This window comes from Saccostrea cucullata, unplaced genomic scaffold (genome assembly GCF_032062105.1).
Source record: "Saccostrea cucullata isolate Sc308-1 unplaced genomic scaffold, CSIRO_AGI_Scuc_v1 ctg10088, whole genome shotgun sequence".
Classification (NCBI taxonomy): Eukaryota; Metazoa; Mollusca; class Bivalvia; order Ostreida; family Ostreidae; genus Saccostrea; species Saccostrea cuccullata.
The window spans coordinates 1-11,161 of record NW_026924787.1 but is presented as its reverse complement, the minus strand read 5'-3'; the positions used below and the strand labels follow the sequence as shown (position 1 = coordinate 11,161).

The window sequence follows — 11,161 nt, the reverse complement described above, 5'->3', positions numbered from 1 at the left end:
AAAATCTTAGTATAAGTCGGATTTCTGAAAATAATTCGCAACTGTCAAAGTTTTTGGCCAATAATAAGGCTTTAGTGGGTCTTTTGAGAGCTTTTCCAGCAAGTCCTTTTTTATTATAAAAATTTCACGCATACGAAAGAATTGAATGACATTTGATGTATTTCATATTAAATTTTACCAAGAGCTACCCACTCAAGAATATTCTGGTTTTTTTTTCTTTCGTTCTCCGGGGAAGGTTGTTACGGAATGTATTTTTTGTCGATAATTTATCTGCAAATTCATTTTGATCAATGTTGCCTTTGTTGCTCACAGCTTTATACAGAACCATGGTGGTCCACCACAGGAGCAGATCCAGGAATAGGGATTTTTGATTTAATTTACTTATACATGAGTTGGGTTGAACAGTAGGCATAAATGCCTGTCGAACAGCAGTATTAAATTCAAAGTAGATTATATATATGTTACATGTAAACAGAGAGAGAGAGAGAGAGAGAGAGAGAGAGAGAGTTAAAATGAACAAAAACAAAACACAAATAAAAGAATTTATATTGTAACATTCTGTTGCATGCCTTAAATAAGATAACATTTTTTCTAGCATACGAATTCGTTGATATGACTGCACAGAGTCATGTACAATTTTTTTTAATTCTTAGAAGCTAAATAATGAAACTATGTCCAACATAATGCATCGGGCAAATAAAATTTTTTAAATGGCGAGAATTACCAATTGACGATTCTTTTGCCTAAACATGCTCAGAAATCCAGCTTTTTTATAGCCTATGTTTTTAATCATTTTCTATGAACAAAATGTCATAATTGACATCGGGATCGGATACATAAAATAGATTGTCTCTGGCAGCACATATGGCTTGTGAATACTTTCTATAATTTTTTTGTACAATATACAATACACATTCACAACTCAATCATTACACACGGTAAATGGACTGTTGTGATATAGGCCTAACGTTACACAGCAGACTCCAGACAGAGCCGGTCTGCAAATCGAAAGAAGGTTGTTTCATTTATGGGGGTGACAGGATGAGTTTTCACTTTCGCATTTCCTATTTATGTTTATCCAAAGTGAAAACCATTCAAAATTTAATTTGTTAAAGAATAGAAAGAAGTTTTCTTATCCTAAGTTTGATTTAGTATGAAGAATTTTTTATTTAATTCCCGAAATTACCGAGCAAAGTTTATCTTCACACCCCTGTTGTTGATAGTGACCTCACCTGTCAACAACTTCGCAATTCAGTTGCAGAAGAATGTGGACCCCTACGTTTGGTGTTTGCCTTATTCTAATTTTCATTAATGGAAGCTTCTCAAAATGTGGATATCAGGTTTGCTTTTTTTCATGATTTTTATGTCACCTTGCAATATTTGGCAAATGTTCCTATTATTGCCTTGATTAAGCAAACAATTTTGTTCAGCATGTGACAGTTATAAAAAAGGCGCAGAAAGGTGACGATAGTTTTGACTTTTGACATTGTTTTGGCTATATCCTGTTATCTGCAACGCGTTGCTTATAAGTTTTGGGGTACTTCTACTATATTTGAAAGGATGGATGGTATTCCAACATTATCAGAAAAAGGCAAATTATCGATCTTAACGTTTTTACAGAATAAGCCGCATCATTTAAAACTATCCTAATAATAAACGTACTTACACACAAAAGCAAAAGAAATGTAATTAGCAAAATACCGGTACCAGGAAATTGCATATTATCATATTTTATGCTTTTACGGAATAAGCAGCATGATTTAATTTTAATTCCTTTACGGAATAAGCCGCATGATATAATTTTAACTCCTTTACGGAATAAGCCGCATGCATGATTTTAAACCATCCTTAAAAAACAAACACACACAAAAACAAATTGAATAAAACAAAACCCTAAAATGTAGTTTACAAAGAAAAAGTACCAGCTAGGTAAACACAAAATTAACCAAAAGAGCAAACACAGTCACACAAAAACGAAAGCAAAAGAAAAGAAATCAAAACGCTTTTACCATTGAAAATCATGAAACACGTGGTATTATTGTTGATAAACACCTAGAGCAATTACCCCAGACTGTATAAAGTAAAGGTTTTTCAATCATGTCAATATTCGACTATCAAAATCATCTTCCAGGAAAACAGTCCGTTTATAACAGAGGTTTTAACTACATAACAATGAAATTCGTCGCCTTATACTCCTGTTATTTGCAACGCTCTATGGTGAAATCAATCATTTTATTATGGAGCGATGCGTGCAACGCATGCAAAATAAAATAGCGCTTTATTCCGTCAAATGTCTATATTTTTATCTTGATTCCCCCAAAAAAGCCAAGCCCCATTTTTTTCTTATATTAACCCCCCAAGAAAACCCTCTTCCTGGGGAAACTTCCCCTTTATGTACACTTATATAGTTTTAATATCATGGAAATAAAATTCGTCGCCCTATATATATACTCCTGTTATTTGCAACGCTCTATGGAGAAATCGACCATTTTACTATGGAGCGTTGCGTGCAACGCATGCAAAATAAAATAGCGCTTTATTCCGTCAAATGTCTATATTTTTATCTTGATTCCCCCCAAAAAAGCCAAGCCCCATTTTCTCTAATCTTAACCCCCCAAGAAAACCCTCTTCCCGGGGAAACTTCCCCTTTATGTACACTTATATAGTTTCAATTTCATGGGAATAAAATTCGTCGCCCTATATATATACTCCTGTTATTTGCAATGCTCTATGGAGAAATCGACCATTTTACTATGGAGCGTTGCGTGCAACGCATGCAAAATAAAATAGCGCTTTATTCCGTCAAATATCTATATTTTTATCTTGATTCCCCCCCAAAAAGCCAAGCCCCATTTTTTCTGATATTAACCCCCCAAGAAAACCCTCTTCCCGGGGAAACTACCCCTTTATGTACTCTTATATAGGTTCAATAGCAGGTAAATAAAATTCGTCGCCCTATATATACTCCTGTTATTTGCAACGCTCTATGGAGAAATCGACCATTTTACTATGGAGCGTTGCGTGCAACGCATGCAAAATAAAATAGCGCTTTATTCCGTCAAATATCTATATTTTTATCTTGATTCCCCCCAAAAAAGCCAAGCCCCATTTTTTCTAATCTTAACCCCCCAAGAAAACCCTCTTCCCGGGGAAACTTCCCCTTTATGTACACTTATATAGTTTCAATATCATGGAAATAAAATTCGTCGCCCTATATATACTCCTGTTATTTGCAACGCTCTATGGAAAAATCGATCATTTCACTATGGACTGATGCGTGCAACGGTATCTAGAATCAGAGAATCTGCTTCATAATTTTAATTTGAATTATTCTTAGACACCTTAAAAATAGTTCCCTGTAACTTGCTTTATTTTCTCAAATATACATGAACGAATTGAATTTAATTTAATAAGAATCGGGTATGTAATTTCAAGTGACAAAAACTTAAATGCAACGCGTTGCAGATAACAGGATATAGCCATTGTTTTTATGGAGAGAAACTCAAAATGTATCCCCTACAGATCATTTGGAAAAATTTAAAAAAAAAAGATATTAGAAAGGACGAAAAAGGATTTTAATTGAGGAGGTGCATGCAGATGGGTATTGAGATCTGCCAGTAGCTGATTATGCAGTAATGCCATAGGAACAACTATATGGTGTATTTGTACCTCCATACAAGATTTTCCCCACTTTTTAAAAACCATTTTACCTCCTTACAAAAAATTTCTACTTGTAACAAAAGAAGAAAATAATGTACGTGGCTGGACCCTACATATGTACTCCCACAATTAAGAGCTTTGGTTAACGTCCCTACGCACCTTATATGCCTCGTTACGCGGCACTAATTAAGTTAAAAGTATCTCAATGTGAACCTCTAGCATGCTGGAGTAGGCTGGAACTACACCTGGAATTGAACCTGTGACCTGTGCATCACTACTGGTGTTCTACTAACTGAGCTATCAAGCTAGGCCAACATCCTTGGCTCAAGACATTGCATTCCCACTCCTTAAACTGACTCTCTGTCCTTGAAGACACAACCCTTGTTCTTATTATCACCTTCCAGGACTTTCACCTGCAAGTCAGGGGTGGTTAATGGCACCAAATCTGTAACAGTAAAGGAGAAAATGTATGGATGGACCAAGAATTAAACCCAGGAACCCTGAGGTGCTCTACTGACTGAGCTACCCAGGCCGATATCCATGGCCCGAACCATTGCACGCTTTCATGTCATGAATTTTATTCAGCATTTTATTTTTCCATCAGTTTTATGTGATAAATAAATTCATTTGGCAGCTGTGAAATAGCTAATATTCAGACCCTTGTCACCCAAAAAGGAAAGTGCAATATAAAGTAACAATCACACAGAAGTCCTTGCTTTATTATTTCAAGAAAAATACAAAGAATAGTATCAAATATAGATCTTATTTGTAGTGGCCGATAAGTTAAAAGTTTTGACATACATGTACCTATTAAAGATTGCTATTGATATATAAAGCATGACTTTCAATGCTTTGACAGAGCTGTAACCCTGTTAAGGATGGAATGATTAATGTCCACTTGGTTCCTCATACTCATGATGATGTAGGCTGGCTTAAAACAGTGGACCAATATTATTATGGAGGTAAGGGGCTAACTTTCAGGAATCATTTTAATTTGCAAATCTTATTTTTAAAACATTTGTTTGAATAAAAGGAAATACAGCATGAAAATATCAGTTTGACAATTATTAAAAAACTCTATTCACTGAAGGATAGATGGACCCTTCTTTCAATTTGACAAATATTTAGAATTTTTATTCAATGTTATTAGGAAATTCCTTGTCAGTGCATCCGCATTTCAATTTGACAGATGGAGATTTTTAGAATTTCCTGCTCTTTCTTTGCAAGAGTAATAGTTTTATATATTCAAAGTTTATCCTTTGGATTATAAAAATTCTCTCTTCATAAGCTGAGTTTTGGAACACCCATGTAAAAGTGTTGTTCAGACTCTTGATGCCATTTTTTCTGAAATTAATGTTCATCTGAATCTACCTCATCTCTCCTTGTTGGAGAATTAACACCTGAGTTATTTCCCTTGAAATTAAACTTGATATAAGAAATGATTATCTAACATGTATATCATATGTAGCAATGGTTTTGATTCTTGCATTAAAATAATAAGTTGTGTAATATTTTAGACAAGAATGATATACAGAATGCTGGAGTGCAGTATATACTGGACTCGGTTATCCAGGAACTTACGGCAGACAAAACCAAAAGATTTATTTATGTGGAGGTTGCTTTCTTTGCACGATGGTGGAGGCAGCAACATGACAGGATCAGACATCTGGTCAAAGGACTCGTTAATGAGGGTAATGTGTAATTCAGAGGGTGTGAAGCGATGCTCTCTGTTTAAAATGTCTGCGAAAACTTGATAAAAAAAGTTATTGTCAATGAAATATTATATCTCCATAGTGCATACTGGTACACTATAAAATTAGTAAAACTAACAATATTTACTAGCTCTAGGTTTATATTTACAATCAGTATTGAGGTACACAAAGTACTTCTGAATTTTATTACAGGGCGATTCATAAACTTGTGATATCGTTTATAACAAATTATTAGGTAATTTATTTGAAGCCCTTGAACTCGAGAGGACAATTATGCTAAAAATAAAAATATCTCTCTTATTTACAATTCATTGTCCTTGGATCAACAAATTAATAGGGGTCTTTGCAAGTCAAGACCATGTACATGTAATAAACATGATAAAGAAAGTTGATAATATCTAGAATTTAAGTCAATGACCATGCAAGAAAACAACATCAAATAAGGTCTTGATCATGAATGAAATGTTTTAGAAATGCTTAACAAACCAGTAAAGTTGAAAAGCAACTACACGATTATGTGTATGGTGTATAAAATTTAGAAAACTGTGATAATTCAGGAAATCAGTTTATCAAAAAGAGAGTACCAGGGTACATGTATATACTGCTCCTTCACGAATTGTTACTTTCGTTACTATAACCTATACAATACTTGTAGTAAAATAGCTAGGGCCTCAAAGCACCCAGCTTCATAATACTTTAATTTGTTATTTCCATAAAAAAATATTTCTTGAGTTTAAATTTCTTAAATTGGAGGTTTTTTTATATCTTCATGTAATTATATAAACTCCAGGCATTAAAAAAAATTTTGACTGTGTTTTTCAATGTATGTAATGTTGAAATACTATATCTTTGTACTTCTGGACAGGGCGCCTTGAGTTTATCTTAGGTGGCTGGTGTATGGATGATGAAGCCACCACACATTATAATGCAATCATTGATGAACATTCTCTGGGATTGGAATTCCTGCGACAGAACTTTGGAGATTGTGGCAGACCTCGCGTAGCATGGCAGATTGATCCATTTGGACACTCCAGGGAGCAAGCTTCCCTCTTTGCTCATGCAAGTCTCTCCTACTAAACTAGTCCTTGACTAAATGTTTACTTTTTCTTTCACGCATAATTTATTACACAGAAAGTGATTGTGATTGTGCAGCAGGCAAATTCATTTTAGCCTTCTCCCCAAATACCTGTTGTGAATCAAAGCATCTTACTAACTTTGGTCATTGATTCAGTTTGAAGAGTTTGCTTTATAAAGATTTTATTATAGAAGAATTACTGTTACAGATGGGATATGACGGCCTGTTCTTTGGACGTTTAGACTATCAAGACAAGTTTAATCGAGCTCTAACAAAATCCATGGAAATGATTTGGCAGGGCAGTCCCGACAATTTAGGTATGTAAAATAAACATGCTTTATAGTAAGCTTTTGTGTCATGCTTCTTTCTTAAAGGTTTGTTTATATTGTAACTTGCTTTAGTTTGTAAACGACCTTTCTTTTTATTCTAGGTCCCAGCAGTGACTTGTTCTCGGGGGTCCTGTACCACGGCTACAATCCCCCACCAGGATTTTGTTGGGACTCGTCCTGTCATGATGATCCTATCATGGTGAGTGTGTGTGTATTGATCTCAGTTCCCATACTGTAGAACTTTGAGTATTTTCACAAAGTTTCTCACTAGATTTCTTGGTACAGTTGTATCGATCTCAGCTCATGGAACTTGAGTGCTTTGACCATTTGTGCAAAATTTCTCACTAGAATTCTCAGAACGGCTTAAAACAATTTGTAGCACATGATGTGCTTAGAAGACAGAGAGCAAATAATACTTCAAAAAGAAGCATCTGCTTTTTATCTCACACATATAGAGAGTAGATTGTAATGGATACATTTAGCTAAACTTGAAATAAAAATGTTGAAATAAATTTTGTAGGATGACAAAAGTATGGAAGGCTATAATGCAGATCAGAAAACAAAAGCTTTCCTCAACTATACACAGAACCAGGTAAACTATTGAATCACTGCTACAAACAGGACAGGTAAACTATCCTATCACAACTACACACAGAACCAGGTAAACTATCCTATCACAACCACTATAAAACCAGGTACACTATCCTATCACAGCTACACAGAGAACCAGGTAAACTATCCTATCTGAATCAGGTAAACTATCCTACCTGAATCAGATAAACTATCCTATCTGAATCAGGTAATCTATTCTATCTGAACCAAGTAAACCATCCTATCTGAACCAGGTAAACTATCCTATCACAACCACTATAAAACCAGGTACACTATCCTATCACAGCTACACAGAGAACCAGGTAAACTATCCTATCTGAATCAGGTAAACTATCTTACCTGAATCAACTAAACTATCCTATCTGAACCAGGTAATCTATCCTATCTGAACCAGGTAAACTATCCTATCACAACCACTATAAAACCAGGTACACTATCCTATCACAGCTATACAGAGAACCAGGTAAACTATCAGGTACACTATCCTATCTCAATCAGGTAGACTATCCTATCTGAATCAGGTATACTAATCCTACCTTAATTGCACACACAAAAAAGGTAGACAATTCAAGTGCAAACAGACCCATGTAGACTTTTTTGTATCTCTTACATATGCAGAATCACATAGACTACCATATCCCAATTACACACTACCATGCTACCTCAATGACATACTAAACCAGGAAGACTATCCTACATGTACTCATATAACACACAGATGCAGATAGGTTTCTCTACCTCAGTCCTACTCAATGGGAAGGACTATCCCTCCTCAACCATACATAGATCCAGGCATATTATCCTACCACATATACAAAATCAGGAGTTAGAGCTAATTTACTTCCAGAACCAGGTAGAATATAATTTTATTGTGAGAGAGTTTTCCCATCCTTTGATACAAGTGCTATATGGTTGATTTTGATTACAGGCCACTGCTTATGCTACCAATCACTTGATGATGACGATGGGAAGCGATTTCAACTACCAGAATGCTCACATGTGGTTCAAGAACATGGATAAACTGATCAAGCTTGTGAATGCTCAGGTATTGGTAACACTACTACTTCTCTGAGAAAGAAAAAGTGCTTGATTGAAATTTGAACATAAAAGAAGACAATATGCAAAAACTTTTTCTCATAATTTCAGCAAGACAATGGTAGTAAGGTGAATCTGCTCTACTCCACGCCCAGCTGTTATCTGTATCAGCTGAACCGAGCCAATCAAACCTGGCCCACCAAGAAAGACGATTTCTTCCCGTACGCCCACCTCCCCCACTCCTACTGGACGGGGTACTACACCAGTCGCCCCACCCTCAAGGGCTATGTCAGGCAGACAAACAGTTTTCTACAGGTAGGGACTCAAATCTTGAATGTAAAGGACTAAGATTTACAAGAATAAATTTTATAAGTACTGCTTGATTGGGTTTACTTGGTTTCTTGTTAGTTTTGCCAATTTTCCTTGAATGTTACCTTTCTTAAGGTATCATAAACTTTCTTATTACATGTATATCATGAAAAATTTGTTGTTTTTTTGTGTTCTTAAATGGCACTTTTAATGTACATGTATGTATGTAACAAGCATGACCATTGACCCTTGACCTCTGTTTTAGGTGTGTAAACAGCTGGATGCTTTGGCTGTGTTAGAAGATTCTGACAACAGTACACTCAACATCAAAGTCTTAAGTATGTTACAGGATTATAATCTTTTTACGTTTTATGTTGAACTTTATATATGCATCATGAAGATTTCTGATTGTTGAATTTTGTTTTGAAAGACAGTGATTGCCTTGATGACTATCTAGGGAAATGAGTCACCCAACATTGACACATGAAATAAAAATTGAAAAGAAAAATAAAATGACCATAAAAAAAACTTTTTTTATGTGTATATTTGTTAGATTTATATTTGAATTTGTTTTACAGAGGAAGCAATGGGTGTGGCACAACATCATGACGCTGTGTCGTAAGTATTGTTGTTATACAGTCATTCATAAACGAAAATTGCAGAAAAATGGGGAACTCTTTCAAATGATCTTTAAGAATTATTTATTCATTGTGTTTATTAAATGAAACAGTATGTGCAGTTTTATTTCTAAAGTTGTGAAAAGTTGCAAGTTTTGCATTGTTCAGCAGATTTTTTTAAACACATGAATCCATTTATATGGAAGGAGAAAGACCAGTCTATAGTTTTAGGCATCGTCGGAAACCCACGGGTGATCTCGTCTTTACTTATCACCCGTGGGCAAACTAGCTGAAATATTGCTGTAAAATATGCTAATTTGTTGTTTTTAGTCAACCAATCAGAAAGTTGGAACTCTTCAATTTTGAAAAATATGTTTATTACTTTGCTATTTATGGTAAATATTTTGACGCTCTAAACGTTCAAAGTTTGATTTAAAACATTGAAAGTCAATTCGTACAGGTCACTGACATTAATATCCGTCAGATATTATGAAGGAGTACCTCTTTCTAATGCAAGATGCACCGGTAAGTGGATTTATCAGCTGTGTTAACTACGGAATGAGTTTTTCATGTTTTTGGCAATGCCGAACATGCATATGTAACATGAACTGTGATTCGTTGTTTCGCATCGCGACTCTGTGATGCGGCCAATCAGATGACCCATGCATATTTAATTACATACGACAATTTTTCGGCGAGTTTGCCCGCGGGTGATAAGTAAAGACGAGATCACCTGTGGGTTTCTGACGATGAGTTTTAGGATGATACATGTATATTTAATTTACTGAATTGTTTTACAGGGGAACAGAAAAACAGGCTGTGGCTTATGACTATGCAATGAGGCTAGCCAGGGGAAATTATGAATGTCAGGTGAGCCTCACAACTCTGTGCTGCATACACATTTCTAATATAGTGCATAAAAATTTAAAGTGAAGATACTTTTTTCTCATTAAGCTTTATGTAATCATGATTGGTTGATGTTTTGTTATATTCATCTCTTTTATAGAAAGTGGTCAATGATGCCTACAAGAAATTATTTCCAAAACAGAAAGAAGCCCCACCAGACCAGCTGTTCTGTAATCTGTTGAATATCAGCATGTGTCATGCAACAGAAAATAACAAACAGGTCTGTGTTTGTATAAATAATCTAATGCAAATATTGTCACACTCTTCTGTAAAATCACCACACCTTCTGTAACAATTTTATTTATTGAACCTTTGGCAGTTTACCATGACTGTGTACAATCCTTTGGGAAGGTCACTGAATCACTGGATACGACTTCCTGTCATAGGTAGATCCTATGTCATAACAGATCCCAATGGCAAGAGTATACCATCGCAGGTTTGTATCAACTACATGTACAAGAAAAAAATTAATCCTTAATTTTCCTCTTTCTTTTAAAATTACCTTCTTCCCCTAATTTTATTTGACTCTGTTTTTAAATACAGGTGTTTTTCTCCATTTGAATTAAAAGATTAAAAAATCCCTATATTTATCATGCAGATACATTGTACACGTGTGCATTAAAATCAGACCTGTAAAGGAGTTTTAAAAGTTTAAAGAAATAATTTCTCAAATAAAGAAACCTTTGAAGCTATCTTGTTATTCAAACAAATCCTTGACATTTGATCTTATGACCTTTGACCTACAGGTTTTACCCATCAGCAGCGAGACTAAGAAAATCCCAGAGAGGAATGGATCCCTGGCAGAGAATGAACTTGTTTTCAATGTCTCATTACCTCCCCTTGGCTTCAGCACCTTCTTCATCAAAATGAGCCAGGGTAAGTCTACATGTATACATAGGTGAAATG

The 11,161-nt window shown here is 35.1% G+C and overlaps 1 protein-coding gene across 1 annotated transcript; it reads left to right on the top strand.

The window, feature by feature from the left end:
* Window positions 1-1,096: 1,096 nt before the first annotated feature.
* Window positions 1,097-11,143, top strand: LOC134267282 (lysosomal alpha-mannosidase-like; the record flags this gene model as incomplete). Its single annotated transcript, XM_062749498.1, has 15 exons — window positions 1,097-1,340; window positions 4,520-4,622; window positions 5,178-5,351; window positions 6,238-6,431; window positions 6,656-6,764; window positions 6,878-6,975; window positions 7,297-7,368; window positions 8,317-8,433; window positions 8,535-8,738; window positions 8,998-9,070; window positions 9,311-9,350; window positions 10,150-10,219; window positions 10,356-10,475; window positions 10,575-10,691; window positions 11,002-11,143. Coding segments are annotated over exons 1-15 (1,708 nt in total), but the record flags the coding sequence as incomplete, so codon positions are not given.
* Between the last annotated feature and the right edge of the window lie 18 nt (window positions 11,144-11,161).